The sequence below is a fragment of the Pan troglodytes genome, chromosome 9, assembly GCF_028858775.2.
Source record: "Pan troglodytes isolate AG18354 chromosome 9, NHGRI_mPanTro3-v2.0_pri, whole genome shotgun sequence".
NCBI classification, from domain to species: Eukaryota; Metazoa; Chordata; class Mammalia; order Primates; family Hominidae; genus Pan; species Pan troglodytes.
The window spans coordinates 120047853-120072806 of record NC_072407.2 but is presented as its reverse complement, the minus strand read 5'-3'; the positions used below and the strand labels follow the sequence as shown (position 1 = coordinate 120072806).

General features: G+C 46.3%; 2 protein-coding genes across 2 annotated transcripts in view; both read right to left on the bottom strand.

The window, feature by feature from the left end:
• Positions 1-24954, bottom strand: part of CD3E (CD3 epsilon subunit of T-cell receptor complex) — a 541795-nt gene that overhangs the window by 187414 nt on the left and 329427 nt on the right. The gene's annotated exons all lie outside the window — the stretch shown is intronic.
• Positions 10048-24954, bottom strand: part of TMPRSS4 (transmembrane serine protease 4) — a 44911-nt gene continuing 30004 nt past the window's right edge. Inside the window, exons 6-13 of the mRNA XM_001159793.7 lie at positions 24247-24348; positions 23226-23266; positions 20146-20305; positions 18615-18781; positions 17123-17221; positions 16770-16912; positions 14595-14744; positions 10048-14147 (exon numbers count right to left, since the gene is read on the bottom strand). Coding sequence (XP_001159793.1) covers positions 14136-14147; positions 14595-14744; positions 16770-16912; positions 17123-17221; positions 18615-18781; positions 20146-20305; positions 23226-23266; positions 24247-24348 — 874 coding nt within the window. The 3' untranslated portion in view covers positions 10048-14135. The remainder of the gene's footprint in view (positions 14148-14594; positions 14745-16769; positions 16913-17122; positions 17222-18614; positions 18782-20145; positions 20306-23225; positions 23267-24246; positions 24349-24954) is intronic.

Here is a 24954-nt window from a genome sequence, read left to right as displayed (position 1 = left end):
CAGAAGGGCCTTGGTACAAAAGCTGGGAATTACCTTCTACTCCCCCGCATTGGTGTTAGGAAAGAAGCTGGTTGCACTTTCCTCCCCTTCCTCTCCAAGCATGTCGTCTTCTCTGTTGCTTTCATAAGAGAGAGGGGAGCTTTGCTGACCCCAAGGGCTAGGCCTTTGCATTAAAGGAACAGAAAAGATTTCTTTTGATAGACCCTTTGGTCTTTTGGCCTTTGGGCCTAATTTCTTTCTAAATCCTGTCTTTGGCCAACTCTCCTCCCTCCCTTGCATTCTGCAACCCCCAGATTGGGTCGATTGACTCCCAGTGGAGAACAACCCTTTAACTCCCTATGTTCAGCTTTCCAGGAGGCTGGGGGGTATCCATGCCTCCTAACAGAGGAGGCAATAGCACAGGTGCATCAGCTCCAAAATGGTAGACAGTTACCAAAAAGAAGTCTGGACCTTAGGAGTAAGAAATCTCTCAGATTGTGGGGAAGGTGGCTCATCTAGATCACGGGAAGGGGGAATGCTGGTCTCTGACATTCAGGGGCTAATTGGAGGAAAAGGAGGCCAAGAAGGGGACTGACAAGGAAGCACCCAAGGGCAAGGCAGAGTGATGTCTTTGAGGCCAATATAGAAACAGTGTTAAGAACAGGGTGACCATCGCTAAGTTAAGGATCAATCCTTGCCCCTTGGTCATTGGTGACCTCAGTGAACCCAGCGAAGTGAAATGGGTCAGCCAGATAGGGGGAGATGGCAGAAGCTTGATTCCAGTATGTGGAAGAGTCAGTGGGAGGCGGAAAATGGCCCTGGTGCATAGGTTACAATTTCAGTTAACTTAGCTGTGACAGGCATTGGCCCTGGTAAGGAAGGAGGGTAGATGGTTTTCTTTTAAAGATGGAAGAAATAAAAACAAGTTAAACGCACCTGAGGAAGAGACAGTGGAGACAGACAGCCTGCAGTAGTTGAGAGAGAGGAAAGAAAGTGTCATTTGGGTGGACCCAAGGGGATAGGATCCAGTGGCCAGATAGAATGATTGGCCTTAAGACAGGTCAGGTCACACCTCTGGCACCAAGACAGGGGAAAGGGTGCCAAGGGGAAATGAATGCAGGAAAATCTGCAGAGGGGGCAGAGCAAGACATGGAGAGACTTTGCTTTACAATCTTTGGTTCCTATGGTGTTATCAAGTCATTTGGAGAGCAGACTTAAGGTTGAAGCCGGAGAAAGATGAAGACCCTCCCAATTCAGGAGCTCCAGGGCTCCCACTCCCTCAGGCAGATGGCCAGCCCTTCCACTGGCATTCTAATTGGACCTGTGCACACTGTAGCAGTAGAGCGCACACAGCAGGAGGGGAGATGTTCTCTCATAGCTCATTGCTTAAACAAAGCCACCCGCAGTGCTAACAGGAAAGATGTAGGGTCCCCTTCCATGGCCTGCAAGCAGATATAGAAAAGAACAATCCTGGACTTAGAATCCAGGAATCTGGGTTCAAGTTCTCACTCTGTTACCTACCAGTGAAATGGCCTTGGGAAAGCCACTTCATCTCTCCAAGCCTCAGTTCCCTAACCTGCAAAATGGGGATGATGACATCTACTGTATGGTACTCTTGTAAGATTAAATGAATCAACAGGTGTGAATTTTTTTTTTTTTTTTTTTTTGAGACAGAGTCTGGCTCTGTTGCCCAGGCTGGAGTACAGCGGCACGATCTCAGCTCACTGCAACCTCACCTCCTGGGTTCAAGCAATTCTCCTGCCTCAGCCTCTCAAGTAGCTGGGATTACAGGCATGTGCCACCATGCCCAGCTAATTTTTTGTATTTTTAGTAGAGATGGGGTTTTGCCACGTTGGCCAGGCTGGTCTTGAACTCCTGACCTCAGGTGATCTGCTCGCTTCGGCCTCCCAAACTGCTGGGATTACAGGCATGAGCCACCATGCTTGGACTGAAATACTTAAAAACTACAAAGTGCAGGCCATGTAAATGTTAAGTAGTTTGTAAGCTGAGCCAGCATTACGGGAGGAAAACCCAGGTGTGGCCAGCACTGAGCTCACACCCTCCTGTTCCTGGTCAGGAGGGGCTGTCAGCTGAGTGGGTGAGGGCTGGGAGGGGAGTGACCAGCCCTTCCTGGCTTCCTGGCAGACTTGGTTATGTCAACTGCCCAAAACCAAACTCATGATCTCACCTCAATCTGACCCCAAATCTGCTCCTCCCCACGTTTCCTCATTCATCCAGTCATCAGGCCAAAAATTTTGGAGTCTACCATGACTCCTTATTTTGTCTCCGACCTGAAACCTTTTTGTCAGCAAATCCCATTAACTCTTATGTTCAAAATATATCATCACCTCAACTACCTCTCGCTACCACCATCCCTACAGTCCTTGCCCAGGCCGCCCTGGCTCTCCCCTGGATTGTTGCAGTAGCTTTCTCACTGGTCTTCCTGCTTTTACCCTTGGTCCTCTTTAATCTAATTTCCAGGGTGGTTCTTTTAAAACAGGATTAGATGATGTCATCTCTAGCTCTGGCCAAGGTGGAGGCATAGGGACCATTTACCCTTGCACCTCAAACAACTAAAAAAATTGGAAAGCACCTATGATACAATGGTTTTCAGACCCTGGACAATAGGCAGCGGAGAATTGTCATTCCTGAGAGGGAGAAACGCATGAGATGAGCTTTACTGTTGCTCCAGTTTACTGCCTGGAGATCGTTTGTAGGCTGTAGTACCTGGAAGGCTGGGGAGAGGGCCCCAGGCTAAGCCTAGCATTCTCTCTGAGTTGTGGAGAGGTGCCAAGAATCTGGGGGGAGGTTAGGATAGTAAGAGTTTGCAGGACCAGAGAACCTTGGAGGGTCCTCCCAAGTTTTCAGCTGAGCTCTGATAGTGCAGTTGTGTGAGGAAACTACCTAAGGCAAGGGAAGGAGCCTCTAGAAAGGATGAGAAAGGAAAATCCCTGGAGCTCACATAGGGCAGCCTTTAATCCAGGGCTGACCTCACCCCACTACTGAGGCAATGCCCTTTGAATACTCTTCCTCATCTCTCATGAATTAGGAAGTTTTGCCATTTTAGTTGGCTGCATTGTGAACTACTCTTGGCCCTGCATGAGCTCCGGGGATTGCTTCCTCTAATCTTTTCTGGTGGTTCTTTCTCAGCCTCGGGTGTGCCTGGATCAGCAGCTGAAGGCTCACGGGGACCGTTTGCAAATCTCTGGAGCGCTGTCTCTGTGAAGCTGTCTCTTCTCTGAGATACTGCCCAGTGAGCCCTATCCACAGGACTCCTGACTCCATCTCCTTGATTCTGGGAGGTTGCCAGACTCTGCCCGAGTCCCCTTTCCTGGTGCTGTAGCAATTGGAGGGCTCCCTCATTTGGTTCTCCTCTCTCAGGAATCACTGACCTGTGCTGCCTGATGCCCTGTGTCTGAAAGCCATTTCGTGCATTTTCCCCCCAGCGTTTTAGTTGTTTCAGATGGGAAAGTAATTGCATTTTTTGTTACTGCATTCTTGTCAGAAGAAATTCATGAAAATTTATGTTCACTGAAAAACCCGTACAGAGTTGCTTCTAGAGGTTTTGCCATTGCCAAAACAAATAAATAACCTAAATCTCTGACTGGTGAGTAGATAAAACAAACTGTGTCTAGCCATACAATACAATGGAATATTCCACAAAATCCCATGCACTATGGGATTCTCAAATGCAGTATGCTAAGTGAAAGCACTGGATGAATCTCAAATGCAGTATGCTAGGTGAAATAATTCAGACTCAGAAAGGTACCTGCGTTATCATCTGTGACCCATGTACCACTCTGGTGGGGGTGTTGATGATAATGAGTGACACTCCTGCATGTGTGGAGGCAGGGAGTATATATGAAATCTCTTTACCTTCTGCTCAGTTTTGCTGTGAAACTAAAACTGCTCAAAAAAAAAATATTAAGTGTTGGGTTGGTTGCGGTGGCTCATGCCTGTAATTTCAGCTTTAGGAGGCTGAGGTGTAAGGATCCCTTGAGGCCAGGAGTTCAAGACCAGCCTGGGCAACATAGCGAGACCCTGTCTCTCCCAAAACATAAATAAATAAATAAAATAAAAATTAACAATAAAATAAAAAGTGAAGTATTAAGAAAGCCTAAGTCCAGGCGTGGTGGCTTAAGCCTGTAATCCCAGCATTTTGGGAGGCTGAGGATGGTGGATCACTTGAGGTCAGGAGTTTGAGACCAGCCTGGCCAACATGGTGAAACCCCGTCTCTACTAAAAATACAAAAATTATCCGGGCATGGTGGCAGGTGCCTGTAATCCCAGCTACTCGGGAGGCTGAGATGCGAGAATTGCTTGAAATCAGGAAGCAGAGGGTATAGTAAGCCAAGAGTGTACCACTGCACTCCAGCCTGGGCTGGACTCAGTCTCAAAAAAAAAAAAAAAAAAAAAAGAAAGCCTAAAGCCTCAAAAACAAACAAAAAGATACTTACTATATGGTTCCATTTATATTACATTCTGGAAAAAGCAAACTATAGGGACAGCAAACAATAGGGACAGCAAACAAAACAGTGGTTGTAAGGCGCTATAGATTGGGGACGGGTTGGCTATAAAGGGCAAGCGAGGCTTTTTGTGGGTGATGGAGCTATGGTGGTAGTTGCTTACTTGTGTACATTTGTCAAAATTGGCAGAATTCTACACTAAAAATGAATTTTACTGTATGTAAATTACACTTTAAAAAATTACAATGAGATGATGTCACTCTTTCTTGCTCAGAATGAGTGTCTATCTTATTCAGTCCTCATAGCAGCCCAGAAAGCCCTACTGTTCCGGCCCCCATGGACTCTTGGATATCTTCTTCTTTTTTTTTTTTTTGATACGAGGTCTTGCTCTGTTGCCCAGGTTGGACTGCAGTGGTGCAAGCTTGGCTTATTGCAGCCTTGATCTCCTGGGTCCAAGCGATCCTTCTACCTCAGCCTCTTGAGTAGTTGGGACTACAGGTACATGCCACCACACCAGGCTAATTTTCATATTTTTAGTAGAGATGGGGTTTCACCACGTCGCTTAGGCTGGTCTCAAACTCCCGCGCTTAGGCCATCCGCCTGCCTCAGCCTCCCAAAGTGCCACCATGCCCAGTCTAACTTTTTAAACCTTTAGTATTGTTTGAATTTTTATAACTATGCAATACATTTGTAATCAACACACACACACACACACACGGGCCCACCATTTTGAGTCAGTCTCCCTGCCTCTAATGCCCAGATTTTTTTCTCTTCACTACAGCGTGCTCCCACATCGCTCCTTTCAAATTCCCTTTCTGTTTTTCTCTCCCACACTAAACTCTCCCTGTTCTCTGGACATAGGGCTTCTTGGTACTTGTTCCTTTGTACGTGCCGAGCCCAGCTTCTTGGTACTTGTTCCTTTGTATGTGCTGAGCCCTCTAGCTGGAAACACCTCCCTGGAATGGGTATGTGCCTGTTTGCTATGTGACACATGCTTCTATTGCAGTGCTTTCCCACTTTGTATGAGAAGTCCTTGCTCTGCTTCCCGCTAAATACTAATGGGCTGGGGCTGGAGTTTTCTTTACTTCCTGCTTCAGCGCCGGGCCAAGGTTTGCACTCACCCTTCATCATGGTCCTGTAATGGCTTGCAGGTGAGGGTGGGGGCACCTTCTTGTGGAGGCAGCTCTGGGCCACAGTTGGGAGAACCAGGCCCATGCTCTGTTTTCGGGCCTCACCTCTCTAGGATTTAGTCTTCTTCCTCCTTGTGAAAAAGGGGAGGATCTTCTCTACCCATCATCCTCCTCTCCACATCCTCCCTTCCAAAGACAGTGAGGATTTGCCATGTTAGTCAAGTCATAACTTCCTGGTTCCCTCTTGACCTCCCCAGCAGAATCACTTGTGCTCTGAGTGTAACGTGCAAAGGTAGGTGCATCTCAGTCCAAGTCCAGATCAGGAAAGAGCACAAGCATTTCAAGGTTAGCTGCTAAATGTCACACTGAGACATTCCATGAATGTACATATGTGTGTGTGTGTGTCTGCATATGTATATAATATATATTTTTTTCATTATCATTCTAGTTAGGTAAATTTTTGTTTATGATTTCTCCTTTGACCTATGAATAATTTAGAAGTTTTTTTTAAAAGCATGTATGTATTTTATATTTTAAAAATTATTGTTTGCGGGCTGGGTGTGGTGGCTCACTTGAACTGGAGTTGGAGAACAGCCTGGGCCACATAGTGAGACCTCATCTCTACAAAAAGTAAAAAAAATTAGCTGGGCACAGTGGTGTGTGCTTGTAGTGCCAGCTACTTGGGAGGCTGAGGGAGGAGGATTGCTTGAGCCTGGGAGGTTGAGACTACAGTGAACCGAGATTGTGCCACTGCACTCCAGCCAGGTTGACGGAGTGAGATCCTGTGTCTAACAACAACAACAACAACAACAACAACACAATTAAAAAACAAGCAAACAAACAAAATTATTGTTTGCTATTGCCTTAGAACTTAATAACATTATAATCAAAGAGCTACATCTGTTTGATAGTCTTAGCCCAGGTTTCTCAGAAAACTTAAGTTTTCTACATTAAATTCATATCTTAACACGTTATTTGGGGGTTCAATTCCAGGGAAATGGGCATAAGGGGGACAGGGGCTGTAAGGCAGGGAATGAGAGAAAGCAAACACAGGTGATCAGGTGATGTGTGTGCCGAGCTGACCGTAGCTCCATCAGCAGTACAGCTGGTTGCTGAATCACAAGACCTGTGCCTGGGGAGTTACAGCTTCTCTGAATAGTTCTATCCTAGGGAAGAAGGATAAGCCATTTATCTGCTGGCTCCTTCCTGTCTCCCGTCTTCCATTATTCAACATTTACCCCACAGACAATCATTTCCATGTTTTGTTACTCAGCCTTTCCCGGAAGCCCTGGCGAAGTCAGAGCTCTCTGGGTGCAGTCAGCCAGTCTGAGAGCTGGGGCTGCTGTGGCTGTCACCGTGGTGCATGCAACGAAGGCCACCCAACCCAAAGCCCAGCTCTGGTCCTGGCCCAGGGCAGGGGAAGACCAGTGGTGGTGTTAGGAGAGGAGGTGGTGGCAGTGGCCAGAGCTTTACAACTGCGGGAATGGAAGGGGCCGGAGCTGGGCCCATTCAAAGAAGTAAGCTGGCAAGTGACTAAAGCCTAGAGGCGGGAAGATGGGGGATGCTGGGGAGGCTGAGCGGAAATTGAAGGGAGCAAAGCTAGGCCTGGTGCTCACGTTACTTTTGAAATTTGTTGCTATTACTTCTTGGACTAGTATGTAGTCAATCTTCACAAAAGTGCTTGAGAAGAATGCTTTTTTGCTAAGTATGGAGAGTATATGTCTATTAATCAGGCGTGTAAATGGTATTGTTGAATCTTCCATTCTTTACTATTCACCTGCTCGACATATCAATAATTGAGAGAAGTGTGCTTAATCTTCCACTTCATATGATGGTGGATTTGTCAATTTCTCCTTATAGTTCTATCAGCTTTCAAGTCTATTTTATATTGTGTTTATATAAGTTTTAAAAAAATTGAGAAAATTTTCAAATATACAGAAAAGTAAAAAGAATAATAAAAGTCTATTCCCTAGATTTCACACTCATTGACATTTTACCATATCTGCTTCAACAGTTTTTTTTCCTCCTGAAGTGTTTTTGTTTGTTTGTTTGTTTTGTTTTGTTTTGTTTTGTTTTTTTGTTGAGATGGAGTCTCGCTCTTTTGCCAGGCTGGAGTGCAGCGGCGCCATCTCGGCTCACTGCAACCTCCTCCTCCCGAGTTCGAGCAATTCTCCTGCCTCAGCCTCCCAAGTAGGTGGGACTACAGGCATGCACCACCACACCCAGCTAATATTTGTATTTTTAGTAGAGACAGGGTTTCAACATGTTGGCCAGGATGGTCTTGATTTCTTGACCTGGTGATCTGCCCCACTCGGCCTCCCAAAGTGCTGGGATTACAGGCATGAACCACCATGCCTGGCCCCTCCTGAAGTATTTTTGATTACAACTTTGCATCATTTTACCCCAAATACTTCTGTATGCATCTCTAAAAGTTAAGAATATCTTTCTTACTTAACTATATCATTGTCACACATAATGAAATTAACAATTCCTTATTATCATCTAATACTGAGATCATATTCACATTTCCCAATTACCCGTTTGCCCAAATGCCTTTTGCTGCTAATTTGTTCAACTCAGGATCTGGTCAAAGCCCATGCCTTACATTCGATTGCTATGTCTCTTAAGACATAACAGTAATTGGCCGGGCATGGTGGCTAACCCCTGTAATCCCAGCACTTTGGGAGGCTGAGGCGGGTGGATCACGAGGTCAGGAGATCAAGACCATCCTGGCTAACAAGGTGAAACCCCGTCTCTACTAAAAATACAAAAAAAAAATTAGCCAGGCGTAGTGGCGGGCGCCTGTAGTCCCAGCTACTTGGGAGGCTAAGGCAAGAGAGTGGCATGAACCCAGGAGGCGGAGCTCGCAGTGAGCCGAGATGGTGCCACTGCACTGCACTCCAGCCTGGGTGACAGTGCAAGAGTCCGTCTCAAAAAAAAAGACATAACAGTAATTACATGACATTAATTTGTTGAAGAGATGGGAATGTCCTGTGGTGGAATGTCTCACCTTCTGGATTTGTCTTTTATTGGTGTCATTTAATTTGTTCCTCTAATTCTTGTGTTTTGTTCCTCTAATTCTTGTATTTCCTGTAAACTGGAAATTATATCTAAAAGATTTATGTTAAACATTTTTGGGAAGATGCCTTTAGATGATGCAACATGAAGGTGTACTTCATATTCACGTTGGGAGGAACATAGTATCTGCTGATTCCACTGTTAGTGGGTAAGGTGATGATAGCCTGATCCCTTCATTTTGAAGTTAGGTTTCTTATTGAGATTAGCAAGGGATCCGTGGGATGATATGAGGGTATTATGTGACTGTGTAGTTCTCCGTGGTCTTAGTCCATTCATGCTGCTCTAAAAAAATACCTTAGACTGGGTAATTTATAAACAACAGAAATTTATTGCTCACAGTTCTGGAGACTGTGAGGTCTGAGATCAAGGTTGCCAGCAGATTCGGTGTCTGGTGAGGGCTCATTCTCTGCTTCCATAGATAGTATCTTGTTGCTATGTCCTCACATGGCAGAAGGGGCAAAGAGGCTCCTTCAAGCCTTTTTTGTAAGGGGCACTAATCCCATTCATGAACAGGGCGCTCTCCTGACCTAATCAGCCCCCAAAGTCCCACCTCTTACTACCATCACCTTGGGGGTTAGGATTTAACATACAAATTTTGGGGGACACAAGCATTCAGACAATAGCATCCATTGATGATCCTTGCCTGAATCAATGATTTCATTAGAAATTGCCAATGATGGCTTCCTATCATTCATCTATATTGATTAGCTATACTTTCCCTCACCACCTGGAGCCACCCTGTTACCTGGAAGTAGATTTCTATGGCAAAGCAGAATAGTGCTAATTTTTCCTCTTTAAATATTATTTCAGAGTAAGAGCTTGGTGTGATTGCCAACTCCAGTGGTGACAAAAGGATGGTGTTTTTTTCTTTTCTATTTTCTTCTCTTTGTTCGCAAGTTTTCACTTATTATAGCTTACTGGTGAATTGAAACTTTCGTGATTATGTAGTGACCCTCTTTATCCTAAAGTCAGTTTTGTCTTTTTGTCCTAAATCCTTATTTAGAAAAATATTATATAGCTACCCCAGCTTAAATTTGATTAAATGCTTGCTGTCTGTACCTTTCTCCACTTTTTCAGTTTTAATGGTTCTGTAACCTGGTGTTTTGTGTATGTCTGTTACAAATAACATATAGCTTGATCTTACATTTTTATCCAATTTCCCTATCTCTGTATATTATTTGGTGAGTTTAATATTTATTGCGATTATTAGTACTTTTTTCATTATCCTACTTTGTATATTCTATTTGTTCCATTTTTCTGTGCTTTTCCCTCCTTAGTGCTCTTCCTTCCCCTCCTTTCTCTTTTGTACGTGCTTGATGTTTTTTGTTTTTATTCATCAATTGCTACTTTCAATTGTTTTGGAAGTGACACACTTTTATTTCCATTCTTTTGGTGATTACTCTTTTAACTAACCATCTAGAACATAGTACAAACATTTTGTGTAACATGACATTAATATTTAACCTTCCTTTTGAATAATTTAAGAACTTTAGAATATTTTAACTCCAGCTATCCCCTTTAATTTACATGCTGCATGCTGTTGTTACTCCATATTTCAGTTAGGCCTTTAAAAATTAACCCACAATGGAAACTTCTTGGTCAAATTTTAACTAGCTAGTATTATATTTATATACAGGGTCTTTTTTCTTTACTGATGTATTTTTCTACTCATAGCCAACCAATCAATTCAATATCTGTTTCAAAAAAAATTAACCCACAAAATAAATATTATTGTTATTTTAATAATATGTAGACACGCCTGTAATCCCAGCACTTTGGGAGGCCGAGGTGGGGGGATCACTTGAGGTCGGGAGTTTGAGACCAGCCTGGCCAACACAGTGAAACCCCATCTCTACTAAAAATTCAAAAATTAGCCGGATATGGTGGCATGTGCATGTAATCCCAGCTACTCGGGAGGCTGAGGCAGAAGAATCACTTGAACCTGGGAGGTGGAGGTAAAGTGAGCCAAGATCCTGCCACTGCACTCCAGTCTGGGTGACAGGGCAAGACTCAGTCTCAAAATAATAATAATAATAATAAGTAGACAGAGTGTGTTTAGACTTACCTACATGTTCACAATTGCCTCACTATTGCTACTTGCTTCTTGGTTCTTCCTTTTAGGATCATTTTCCTTCTTCCTAAAGTAAATGCTTTATATATTCTTTTAGAGAAAGTTTGTTGATGGTAAAGTCTGTTTTTGTTTTCTTGAAAATGCCTTTATTCTTGAAAGATAGTTTTGTAGGGTTCACAATCCCTGATTGATTGTTATCTTTTGGCATGCTGGAGATATACTTCCACTGACTTCTAGCTCCTTTATTGCTGTGGGAAAGCCTGTTGTCAGTCTAATTATGGTAGATTTGTGGTACTGTGGGTGGTCTGGGTTTTCTCTCTGCTGCTATAAGGAGTTTCTTTTTGTCTTTGGTGTTCTGCAGTTTCATTATAATGTACATAGGTGTGGATTTATTCTAATTTTTCCACCTTGGTTGTATGCATGTACACTATGGTGGTGTATGTTCTGTGGATTCACACCTTTTATCAGTTCTGGAACATTCTCAGCTCTTATCTCTTTGGTATTGTCTCTCTCTCATTGTCTTGATTCTCTCTTTCTGGGATTCTGGATATGTTAGAATTTACCATTCTAGGCTTCATTGCTCCTGGCCTTGTTTTCATATTTTTAATCTCCTTATCTCTGTCTGCTGTTAAGCCTAGTCACTTCTTAAATTTATCTTCCAGTTCATTTGTTCTTTCTTAATTGGTGTTTTAATTGTTATTTACCCGATCCACTTAGTTTTTTATTTTTATAATTGTAGTTTTTATTTCTAAAAGCTATATTCAGTTCTTTTTCAAATCTGCCTGTTATTTTTGCTTGATTATTAAGATATCCATTTTTAACAGAAAATAGCAAGTGTTAGGGGGGATATGGAGAAATAGTAACTCCTGCGAACTGTTGATGGGAATGTAAAATGGTGCAGTCTCTATGGAAAGCAATATATCAGTTCCTCAAAAAATTCAAAATAGAATTACCATATGATCCAGCAATTCCACTTCTGGGAATATACCCAAGAGAATTGAAAGCAGGGCCTCAAAGAGATACTTGTACACCCATGTTCACAGCAGCATAATTCACAATAGCCAAAAGATAGAAGTAACCTGAATGTTCGTATAAACAATAGAATACTATTTAGTCTAAAAAGGGAGGAAATTCTGACACATGCTACAACATGGGTGAAACTTGAAGACACAATGTGAAGTGAAATAAAACAAGTACAAAAAGACCAATACTGCATGACTCACTTAAATGAGGTACCCAGAGTAATCCAGTTCACAGAGACTGAAAGCACTATGGTGGTTGCCAGAGATTGGGAGGAGGGGGAAATGGAGAGTTGTTTGATGGGTACTGAGTTTCTGTTCTGAAGATGGATGGTGGTGATGACTGCACAATAGTGTGAATGTACATAACACCACTGAACTATACACCTAAAAATGGTTAAGATGGCAACTTGTGTTATGTGCATTTGACCACAGTTAAACATGATTTTAAAATGTGGAACTAGTATTCATTTTTTATTCAAATATTTTATAAATTATCATATTGGAGGCCCTATAGTGTGGTAGTTTACAGCATGAACTCTGTATTCCAAGTGCTCATGTTCAACTTACAGTCTATAATCTCAGGCAAGGAGCTTAACCCCTTTGTGCCTTAGTTTTTTTAATCCATAGAGTGAGGATAAGAATAATACCCATCTCATAGATTTCTGTGAGTATTAAATGAATCAGTACATGATGAAGCACTTACAATAGTGTCTGGCACATACAAATACTCTGCAAATATTGCTTATTATCATAAGTCTCCAATATTCTGACTTCTGAAGCCTTTGGGGTTCTAAATTAGCTGTTTTTTATGCTGCCCACTTAAGGTGTTTTTTATTTTTCCATGTCTCTGATCTTTGATTGTGAGCTCATATTTGGAGGATCTTTGGGAATCCTGAGGCTCTAAATTTGGGAAATTTTCCTCCAGACCATCTGCAATTTGAGACCACATTTACTGCCATCAGTTATCCCTGCTTCATGTAGGAGCCCTGGTTCAGCTCCCTTGTCTGCAGCGTGTCCAGGTTTAGCTCCACTGCCAGCCTTCATATAGGTCTCGACCCAAGATTTTAGTGTATTGCTCCCAGATCATCACCTTAGTTTCCACTCACAGTTCTGATGGTTTTGTTTTATTTTGTTTTGTTTTCTGGGTTTCTATTTTCTTTGTTTTTGGCATTTGAGGAATTCTGTTGTTTCCTAAGAACCTAGTACAGTATGAACAAGTATATTTCATCTAGGATCTGACTTAGCTATAGCAAGAGAGTCCTCAGAAAACCCAAGCTTTCATACAGATGCCAAAAAAGTCCATGGGGTTTAATTCTTTGACCATTTTGAGTGCAGGGACTTATTCATGCTTACATCCTCACAACTCAGCTTGGGGACTGCCTCACACCTGGCAGCTGATCCTTTTTGTTTTTTAAATGTAAGAAGCCACACTGAGGGCTCTCCAGGTGGAAAAAGTTAGGACACAGGACCAGCATTTCTTTCCAGCCACTTGTGGATCCCTGATTGAATGTCACCCTTGACTGCCTAACTCATCTCCTTCCCAAGTCATAGGTTATCCCTGGCTCCTGGCTGATTATCACAGGCAGGGAGGGAGGGAAAGAGGCAAAGGGAGAAGGCCCTGTGTGGGAATCAAACTTGCTCACCCTGGTTTCTGTAATCTGCAGCTCACTCTTGCTGCCATTCAGCAGATCTGGTCTCCCTAACTCTTTTTTCCCCTGCCTCTACTTTGAGACTCAATTGCTTCCCCAGGACTTTTTTTCTCCCCAAGCCAAAGAATGAAAGTTCAATCATCCCAGCTCAGTTCTTATCAAGCATTCCAGCTAGCCTATGCCAGAGATGTTACACAGCTCTTTAATAATAGTGGCCATAGCTGTAATAACAGTAACAACAGTAGGCAACGGTAGTCATACCAACAGTAGGGCAGTGCATTTTATATTACAACTGGTTTCTTGCTCTAGTAGGCTTGGGGATGGGTGAAGACAGACAGGGCTGGCGCAGACCCTTTCCTTCTCCTCTCCAGCCCACAGTGATCTGGGCTTTTACAAGACAGCCTGCTTCCATTCAGTAGTGTGGGAAAGTTCCTTCTTGGCTTAGCAATACCCCTGAGACCTTGGACTGCAGGCTGGCTTGTTCAGTGGGCTGTGTCTCTCCCTGAGATGCTGGGAGCACCAAGTGTGGCCGAGCTAGGGCTGCTGACTTCCTCTGGGCGCCTCTGGGCTGCGAGGGTCTCTTACAGGAATTGAGGCCCTTTGCTGCTCCAAGAAATGCTGAGGCTGTGGGCAGAGGGGTGTACCCAAGGGGACTCTTGCTCTGTGTCTGACTTTGGGGGATCCCCAGGTGGGCAGGGCAGGAAGGAAGCGGCTCCCAGCACTGCAAAGGGGCAGCAGCATTACAGCTCAGCCTAGAATAAGAGAGACCGATTAAGAGAAAGTCAGATTATCTGAAACTGGACAAAGTGGTGACATGTGTAACGTGAGTCTTCCTTTTCTGAAACACTTTGCTTCTCTCCCTATCCTGCAGAGGGCCAGGAGGTCTCATGAGCCTTTCCACTCTCTTCCTTATCAGAATCTTCTCTCTAGAAAGGATCTGATAGTCTCATTCTGTCAGAAAAGAGAAAGAAAGGCTTGGTGTGTTCTATTCCCTGAGGTATTTGCATTTATCAGAAATCTCTGACCTAAGGAATTTCAGCCGTAATAGTGCAATCTCAGGCTGTCCCTTGCTTGGAGGGAAAGTTATTTGGGATGTAAAGAGTTGTCAGAACCATTTAAATCAAACCTGAGGATGGATTGGCACCTCCCAGGTAGAGGACTGGAGGGAAGGCACAGTGGGTAGGGCAAAGGTACCTTACCTTCCAGACATTGTAGATCCAGTTGAGATAGGCTGAGACCTTGGTGTATACTCCTGGGGTGCTCGGGCCCCCGCAGCCATAGCCCCAGCTAACGATGCCCACCACATGCCACTGGTCAGATTGGTACATCAGGGGCCCACCACTGTCACCCTGTGAGAGACCAGAACAGAGACTGCTGGGGAGGGCAGGTGAGGTGGGGGGGGCTTCTCCTTCTCTGCTCCCTGAACTGGCCTATCTGTTCCCCTGCACTCCCTGCTGCTCTCCAATATTCCACCCTCACCCTCTTTGCTCATTAGCACCCTGGAATGGTCTTCTCTTCTGGGGCAGAAAGGCTTGTCTGTGGACAAGTAAGTTGCAAGCATGCCGTTAGCCTTCTCTCAGAGATTCACAACTCACATTAGCAAATTAAAGGCTCTGAGTGATGCCTTAAAAAAGCCTGGTTGTTGGCCAGGAGTGGTGGCTCACACCTGTAATCCCAGCACCTTGGGAGGCTGAGGCGGGTGAATCACTTGAGGTCAGGAGTTCAAGACCAGCCTGGCCAACATGGTGAAACCCGTCTCTACTAAAAATACAAAAATTAGCTGGGCATAGTGGCAGGCACCTGTAATCCCAGCTACTCAGGAGGCTGAGGTGGAGAATCATTCGAACCCAGAGGCGGAGGCTGCAGTGAGCCGAGATCAAACCACTGCACTCTAGCCTGGGCAACAGAGTGAGACTCAGTCTCAAAAAAAAAAAAAAGCCTGGTTATCATTGTTTAACCTAGTCGTTCCAAAATTTATGTAATCACTTATAGAGTGCCTATTTTGTGCCAGGTAGTGTTCTAAGCAATTGGGATCCAACTGATGAAAAAAACAAAGATCCCTGCCCTCAGAAAGCTTAGGATCAAATGGGGTGAGAGACAGTGAACAAGCAAATAACAAAACAAGAAAATGCCAGATAGTGAAAAGTGCACTTATCTGGGAGTCCTTATCAGCTGTTTTAGCCCCTGGGGCTTCCTCCCTCTGAACCCAAAACTATAGCTTAAATGTCTGTTTAATGCCCCCCTTTCCCCCAACCACTGTGAGCTCCCTGAGGGGTCTCCAAAGACTACCATGTTCATGGCACACATGCGATGACTAAGAGTTGCCTCTTAAATGAAGGAATTTAATGACTGGAAATGGAGGTGAGAGTAGGGTAGGGGTTTTAATGAAAATGGTTCAGGCCAAGCACGATGGCTCATGCCTGTAATCCCAGCATTTTGGAAAGCTGAAGTGGGAGAATCCCTTGAACCCAGGAGTTTGAGACCAGACTGGGCAACATAGTGACCCTGTCTCTATTAAAAAACATAAAAGAAAAAATAAAAAAAGAAAATAGTTCAGAAGATCCTCTGGAAGTATGGGGGAGGAAGAAGGTCTACAGGGATTGCTAAGCAGTCCTGATGGCCAATGAGGCCGCGGTGAGGGGCACACACAGGTGTGCTTCCAGCATTCTGCAGGCGGTAATTCTTTCCTAGCGTAGTTCAGCGGCTTGGGGAGAGTCACAGAGAAAATAGACCTGGGATTCCTGACCTCAAGGGGCTAATCATTCTGTAGCTAGTGAGAAGGGTGGGTGGGGTGGATGAGTAATGTCATCTTTGTTGTTGTTGTTGTTTTCAGATGGAGTCTTGCTGGGTCACCCAGGCTGGAGTGCAGTGGCGCAATCTCAGCTCACTGCAACCTCTGCCTCCTGGGTTCAAGCAATTCTCCTGCCTCAGCCTCCCAAGTAGCTGGGATTACAGGCACGTGCCACCACGCCCAGCTAATTTTTGCATTCTTTTTAGTAGAGATGGGATTTCACTATGTTGGCCAGGCTGGTCTTGAATTCCTGACCTCAAATCACCTGCCCGCCTCAGCCTCCCAAAGTGCTGGGATTACAAGCGTGAGCCACCATGCCCAGCCAGTAACATCATCTTCGAATGTGAAAGAGACATTTGAAATCTCTCTGCTTGTCTGCATCCATCCATCCACCCACTCATCTATTGGTACACTTTTATCTGACTGTATCCTTTCCTTCCCTCCCTCTCTTCCTCCCATCATCACACATTGAGTGCCCATGATATGCAAGGCTTCCTGTGGGGCATGCAGCCTCTGGGTTTTCTCATCTCTCTAGGACCTAAACCCTATTCTTAGAACTCCCCATGATTCTTGGAGGCCCCACCTGGCAGGTGTCCACACCCCCTTCCGGGATGCCTGCACACATCATCTTCTCGGTGACTTCCCCCTGGTACGCATCGTCTGCATTGCACCGTGTGCTGTCAATGACCTGGACTGACGCCTGCAGCAGTATGTCAGACATCTTCCCTGGGAGGGTAAAAACACTCACATTCCCATCCTTGCCTTCTATCCCCCAGCCCTGGATTGCCAAACCACTTTGCTTTCTGCCTGGCGCCTTGGTGCTTGGTCCTCCAGGATGGGTTTCTCTGAAGGGTGGTCCTCCTTCCCATTACTTCTGGAAGCTGCTCCTTCATACAAGGGCATCTCCTGCCCTGTGGTCCTGCACCCAGGACTTACCTCCATTCTGCTTCGTAAAGCCCCATCCAATGATCCAGAGTGGGGTGGCTGGAGTGAGCTCCTCATCAAAGAAGGGCAGACAGATGGGCCTGACTGTGCCTGCCAGGAGCACAGAGGAAGAAGGAGATCTTTTATTCATCATAAGTGTTAATTTTCTGTAAATTATGATGCTTTATGATTATGGGGATCTTGCTGGTCTGGGAGAGACTGGGTTAGCTAATTCCTGCAGATAGTAAACAACTTGGCTTTGGGCACGCCTTTAATAGGCAAACCAGCCAACCCAAAGCCCATATCCCCAACCACTTCCTTTATCTGACTCTCAGACACCAAGCCAATATTTTCCCTGCCCTAAATCACCCCAGGGACAGATACTAGACAACCAGAGGCTGACATCTATAGCCTAGAGAATTGTCCACACTATCCAATCCTGAGCATGCTCAATCTTGCCTACCCTACCTTGGCCAGACCTGCCCATGGAAGCCACAGGTGGCTCTGGGCCATGCCTTCCCCTCACTCCTGCCTCCTGGTGGACCCAGCTGCTTCCCCGGGTGTCCCTGTGTTGGGGGGTGGGGTATGTCCCTTTCTCTCAGGAATTATAAATAATAAACTCTTCTTTCAAAGATAGCTGTGTCTGTATCTGTCACCTTACCATACCTGATTAAAACAATTCCCAGGCACAAATCTTGAAACACACACCAGGGCTCAGGAGAGCCTGGCAGTTAAGCTCTCTGAAAGGGGTCACACCAGGGTCTCTAGAACACTTGTTCTATGGGATGCTAATAGAAGTAGCATGAAAAAAGGATTCTGTGGTCAAATAAATTTAGAAAATGTAGGTTAAACACAATAAAACAGATTATTTTAAAAACTTCTCCTACCTTTAATAAACTAATGTGTTCCAAGAAGGGAGCTGTAGTATGAAAATGTTTCCCAAACTTATTTGACAATGGAATCCTCTCTTCTCCAAGGGGCCAGTGTCTTGTGGACCCCACAGTTGGGAATCCTGATCTAAATACATTTCAATATAAGCACAAGGCATCCAACAGAGCTGTTCAAAGACTCTGTGGTCTGCCTCACAGGTAATGGGTTCCCTGCCCCTGGAGGAGAGCAAACAGGGGCACAATGACTCCTTGGCAGGGATACTGAGCAGGCTCTTGCGTGTTGGTCAGTGGTGGGGAATTAGCTCGATAATCTTTTTAAAAGGTCTCCTAAAACTCCAAGATTGGATGAAACTCCAGTTCTCACTCGAGGGGCTCCACATAGAGAAGACAGGCCTTGGAAGAATCTCTGGCAGGGAATGGAGTGGAGGTGTTAGCTGACAGCTTGAGGAGGCCTCATGGCATCAGTGATGTTAGGCTGACGTATTAGAGACAAATGGGCAAGCTGAGGTCTTGAGAGGAGACATTATGTGCCAAGGGCGGTCAGTGAGCTAATAGCAGAGTGGGCGTGAAAACCGATGTAAGGGGCTTGAGTGGCCTTGGGCCCTGCTTCTCACCTGAGAAAGTAAGTGGGAACTGCAGCTTCATGAGGGCGATGTCATTGTCTTTGGGGTACATGGGGTTGAATTCAATGATGATGATCTTGGCCACAGCCAGGGATGGGAAGCTGCCCAGTTTGTCTGAGCCGGCCCGCACCTTCCAGTTGAACACATCGGTATGTTTCCTGGGAGTAGAGACAGCTGGGTTCAGGCCTGATCCAAGCCTGAGGAGACTTTGCCAAAGGCTGGGTCCCCAGGGCCCTAGGGATCGGGGTGCTGGATGTTACTGCCTTGGGAGGAAAGATGATGGTGAGGCAGGGATGGTGGAGAAGGGGCAGTCTTCTGGCACTTACAAGAAGCCAAATTCAAAAAAGGGATTTGACCCTTTTTCCTCAGTGAAACCTGCCCAACGAAACCTCAAGGAGGGCTGGGGAAGGGGCTCCTCTAATGCCTGAGTTCTGAGGTCCTGGCGCTCTCTCCTCCAACCTTTCTCACTGCGTTACTCATGCTGTCAGTTACATTACGTGCTTTCTTTTTCCCAATGCCAGGCACAGCTTAGTGTGCAGGGATGTTTTTCCAGGAAAGAATTTATAGCTCTCAGCAGAATCTCAAAAAAAAAACAAAAAAGTGGTTAAAAAACTCTGGCCTAGATCATGAGTGCCTTGAAGGCAGCGGTGGGGTCTAATGCACTTGGGCACATCATCTGGTGTTTGGTACCTGGTAGGTGCTCATTAGATATTGAATGAATGAATAAATAAAAGCAAAGGGGGTGCCGGATGCCCTGGCTCATGCCTGTAATCCCAGCACTTTGGGAGGCTGAGGTGGGCAGATCACTTGAGGTCAGGAGTTAGAGATCAGCCTGGCCAACATGGTGAAACCCTGTCTCTACCAAAAATACAAAAATTAGCCGGGCGTGGTGGCCCATGCCTATAGTCCCAGCTATTTGGGAAGCTGAGGCAGGAGAATTGCTTGAACTCGGGAGGCAGAGGTTGCAGTGAGCCAAGATCATTCTGCTGCGCTCCAGCCTAAGCAACAGAGCAAGACTCTGTCTCAAAAAAAAAAAAAAAAAAGGGAAGGGGGTCTGGGAGTAGCCCTTCCCTGAGGTAAGGCCAGGCTTCTCTGTGGACCGAAAGGAACCTATGCTCTTTAATTTTTTTAAAGTTTCCAGACATAATGAGGACGTGGCTATGACTCTAGACCCTGGAACAACTTCCTGGAAACAAGCAAAAAGAGAGTGAGTTCTTGGAAGTTGAGGCAGGTGGGAAGAGCTTTTGTAGCTTGAACGATATTGGGGTGGGGTGAGGACTCTGGGTATCTGCTGGTGTCCCACCGGGAAGAGGCCATGCTTGGTGACCAGCACCCTCTGCTCAGACACCCAAAAGCCTAACAAAGGGCATCATGGCCATTGTCTCATTGGGGCCACCACACCCTGGCAAACGTCTCTAGTGGGAGAGTGAAGAGAAAGAGGGTGTCAGGAGACAGGACCCCAAGCTCTCTGGTCCCTGACTGGCCTTGGTCCCCAGAGACCTCCTTACAGCTGGGGTCTTACCTGAAGCAGTGTGCTGCCGTGAGGACCCAGTGGGGGTCCAGGATGCTCCCTCCACAGACGTGCTGTTCGTCGTACTGGATGCTGACCTGCCAAGGCCAAGAATCCACAGAGGCCTCCTCCCCGCCCACCACACGGGGGGTCTTCAGGCTCTCCCCACAGGCTGGATGCAGGCAGAGGCAGGGAGGAAGCAGGAAGTCAGGATCTTGGGGATGAGGCTGCCTCCCCTCAGCACCCAACATCTGCTCTAAGCAGGTCCCTTATGGCTGGGGCCAGAGTGGGGAGAGGACCAGCCCAATATGAGATATTCATGGGAGGTATTGACTGTCCCAGACCATAGGCTTTCCTCAAACCTCCCTCTTCTTTTTCTTTCTTTCTTTCTTTTTTTTTATTTTGGTTTAAGATGTTTTTAGGAGTTCAGACTATGAACATGGGTGTGTCCGTTGTGCTGGGAATCTGTGACCTTCACAAGTGATGCAGAATTACGAAAGCCCTGCCCAGGTGGCGTGTCCCCAGCCACTCCCACTGAGTAACAGTAAACAGACACCCACAAGCTATTTTGTGATTTGGAAGTGGACTGTCTCATCCAAAACTCCCCCTTCTCCAAGTCTATTCCCCCGGCCAGGGGAGTCTCTCAATCTGACATCCTGTCTTCCTACTGACTGACCTGGCTTTCACACCCTCACCACCCCCGGAACTCCTGTAAAGCCCTCAGGTCCCCCCTCTCCACCCTTCCAATTCTTCTGGCAGCCACCACCACGGTTGTGGAGCCATGCACAGATGGTAGAAGGGCCATTCTAAGGGGAAGGGCTGGGCTTTTCAAACACCACCTGATTTCAAACACGGCTTTCTTCATGCCACCTTGCCCGCTCCTGCAAAGCCCTTTGGGATCTCCCTTGAGGGCAAAGTAGAGTTTCCACTCCTCCTAGCAGCCTCCTGCTGTTTCATATAAAGTCTCTGTCTGGCCAAATTGATCTGCTTGTAGTTCTCTAAAAAGTCATTCTGTTTTTGATCCAAAAAGATGCCCTTCCCATTGAAATGCTGTCTCATCTCCTAGTTCTCTAAATCAGGGATCCCCAAACCCTAACCCCTGGACCTCAAACCAGTACTGGTCCGTGGCCTGTTAGGAACCTGGCTGTACATTAGGAAGTGAGTGGCAGGGACAAGCAAGCATGACCACCTGAGCTTCACCTCCTGTCAGATCAGAGGTGGCATTACATTCTTGTAGGAGCACAAACCTTATTGTGAACTGCACATGTGAGGGATCTATGCTGTACGTTCCTTATGAGAATCTAGGCTGGGTGTGGCAGCTCATGCCTCTAATCCTAGCACTTTGGGAGGCTCAGGTGGGCAGATCACCTGAGGTCAGGAGTTTGAGACCAGCCTGGCCAACATGGTGAAACGCTGTCTCTACTAAAAATACAAAAATTAGCCGGGCATGGTGGCACATGCCTATAGTCCCAGCTGGGCTGGTGACGGGTGCCTGTAATCCCAGCTATTTAGGGGGCTGAGGCAGGAGAATCACTTGAATCCAGGAGGTGGGGGTTGCAGTGAGCCGAGATCGCAACACTTTACTCCAGGCTGAGTGACAAGAGCCAGACTTGGTCTCAAAAAAAAAAAAAAAAAACAAAAAAAAACCAGAATCTAATGCTCTCTATTCCCCTCTTGGTTTGCGGAAAAATTGTCTTCCATGCAACCAGCCTCTTGTGCCAAAAAGGTTGGGGACCACTGAACTCTAAATCATTCATTAATCTAACCAATTTGTGCCAAGTGCCCTCTGTCTTGGGGCAGTTCTGGGTGCTGGGAGAGAGTGGCGGGCAAGACAGACAGACATGGGCTTTTCCTCCTTGAGCCTACAGATGCATTTTTCAGTGTTTAGCCTGGGCCCCCAGTCCCTGGGAATTTCCCTTTCTCTGGAATTCCCACAGGCTGTCCTGGGTGTTGGCCACCCTTTCAGTGTTGTTGAGCTTAGGTCTTGGCTTATTGGTAAAACAGAGGCCCCTCAAGGGAGGACCTGTCACTTATGCTGCTTCATGCCTTCAGGGCTACTCAGTGCAGAACCTCAGATGGTGTGACCATTCATTAATTCATTCATTGACCAGCCACCATGTGTCAGATCCCACACACTAGGTATTGTGGGGCCAGGGTCGGGGGCATACGATAATGAATGAAACTCTCAACATCCTGCAGGGAAGCATATGCACTCCTAAACTGCAGAGCAGCGTTGTGACCTTCTTCCCTTAGGCGTTCTAATTTCTGGCTATGCTTCCAGGCCAGTCTCAGTTCTCTATGAAGCTGGTAGGATGAGCTGAGCCACATTGCTTGTTTTCTTTTCTGATCTCCTCTGTTAGAGCTAGAAGGGTCCCTAAAGATCCTTGATGGGCAGTTGGACTAAACAACTTCTTGGGAAAATGAGCTTCAGGGAGGTCAGATGAATGACTCGAGGCCACACTGGAAATGAACAGGACTGGTGCCCAGGTCTTCTGACCCCCGGCCAGCTCTCTCTGCAGCATGTCAACTGTGACTGCTACTCAGTTTGGCATTTTCCACATGTTGTCTTGCATCTCTCTCTTACTTAGTCATCAGCTACCAAGGATAGTGGCCAATTATTTCACTCATCTGGTACTTTCTACTTCTAGCCAGCAACTGACAGAGTGAGACATATTCTAACTGTTCAATGAATAGTTGCTCAAATAATGAATGTGGGTAATCTGATCTTGGATACCTGAGCTGATTGTGACAAAGAAGGCTATGTGGGCCCTGACCAGGGATGGGAGGCAGTGGAGGCCCCGTCCTGCCCTTTTTGGTCTTCCTAACACTCTCTCCCAAGTCTCCACTTAGGTTGTGGAGCCATGCACAGATAGTAGAAGGGGGAAACTGAGGCTTGGAAAGACCCAGAAAAAGAATGTGACCTGCCCAAGGCCACCAACAACTCGAGGGGGCATTGACCTACAAGCCCAAGGGCTGTAGACCAAGGCAGAATGAAACTTGGAGTCCCAGAAATTTAGGAGTGAAGATGAAGGTCTTCCTCCCTGCTCATTGCTGGCCCAGGCCCCAAACCCTCAGAGATTGGGGGTACTCACCAAGACAGTGCAGGGAGACCAGGGAGCCTGAGAGACAGGGCCTGGAAGACAGACACAGCGCCCTGTGATTTAAGCTTCTTCCTCAGCTGGGAGGCAGGGACTCAGGCCTCCTGATGCTGTTAATTCAAGTCCCCTCCCAATACCTCGGGAATGTGGAAGCTGCACAGTGGGGAACATTTGGAGACTGCATTGACATCCATTGCATTTCCTGCATTGACACTTCCGTTTGATTGGATTCAACACCCCCACTGCTGAGTACCTACTGTGTGCTGGGCCCTGCCTGCTTCAAAGCCCAGCCTGGGCTCCTGGGATCCAAGAGGGAAGAGGGCAGAGCCCGGAACAGAGTCTGTGGCACTGTGGGCTTTCCAAATGGAAGAATGGGATTTTGATAGAATTTTAGGTAAAGGATCATTCTGCTACCAGCCCTGTCCTTTTCAAGATTTATTTTCGGTGAATAAGCGGCCCTCAGCAACATCCCTGAATGCTAGGAAGCCAGCCTCCTCTCTGAGCCACTTTGCCACAGTGTGACAGATTTCATCTGGATGCTCTGCTCTAACACAGGGTGGCGAGGCTCAGGAACAGGCCACCCACAGGGGCCATGGAGCTTCTTCCCTGGAGCATCAAGAAGGTGGGGAGCTCTGGCTGGGTAAGTGGTAGGGAAGGACAAAGTGACTTTGGAATCTTGCCTATTGGGCAATTTATTAGAAAACCTATAGCAGTAGCAAAAACTATTTACTATCCAGATTGATGGAAAGGTCACATTATCTATCTCTCTGGCTTTGAGTAGGACAACACGCTTTGTCCAGCTGTCCATTGTATTAAAAACAAGTCAACACAGAAAACCTCTCCAAAATGTGAGTCTATGGCTCTCGGCATTGAATGATCTGTCTGGCTAGGAGTTCTTCCTGATGTCTGCTTACATTCCCCTGGCGGCTTGGGGTTCCAGGTGAGCTGGTTGCAACCTGAAGAGCAGCGTCCATGTGGGGGCCTTCTGTAGGCCACAAGGTGTCCCCTCACTTACCCACTTGAGTTCCGCATGTGAAGCTCCTGGCTGTTTTCTGTGATTTCAACAACATCCAGATCCTGGTCTGGGCCAATCTCCACAGCTCTGAAAGTGGGTTTGCTGCTCACATCAAGAGGGAGAGAGAGTTGTGAGCTGGGGCAGGGGGTTAGAACAAGATGGTAGAGTTGGCCCCCACTCTCAGGAGAAAGAGTGGCAGAGAATGCTTGGTGGGGAGTGGCCAGGGAGTGGAGATGGTCTTAGTCAGTGAAGAGGGGGCCTGCTTTGCTATACAATAAAGAACCGACCCTTGGCATCCCAGGACTCAACCCTCAGTGCATTGCTGATGTAACTTGCTTTCTTGGGCGGGGAATCCAAATCCAGAACCCAGAGCCCTGGAGAAATGTTAGGGGTCTCCTTTCCATATTCCCAGCTCTGTCCCTATTTCAAATATCCCAGCAATGTCTTCTGGTTCACAGCAGGGAAACAAAGAGGCATAGGGGCTCAGGTTAGCTCCCTTCTCACCTGGGAGGGAGTTGGAATGTGGATATTTGGTTCTCCAAACAAAGCATCTGGTCTGACTTTGATAGTGGGGGTATGTTTTTGGCCCCCTTAGAGATATTTAATAGAACAGGACTAGATCTGTCTTCATATGAATCCAGACAAACATTTCTCTCAACTGGACCACCCTCCCTCTTTCTCCCTGCTAATCCATGCTTGCTGCTTTCA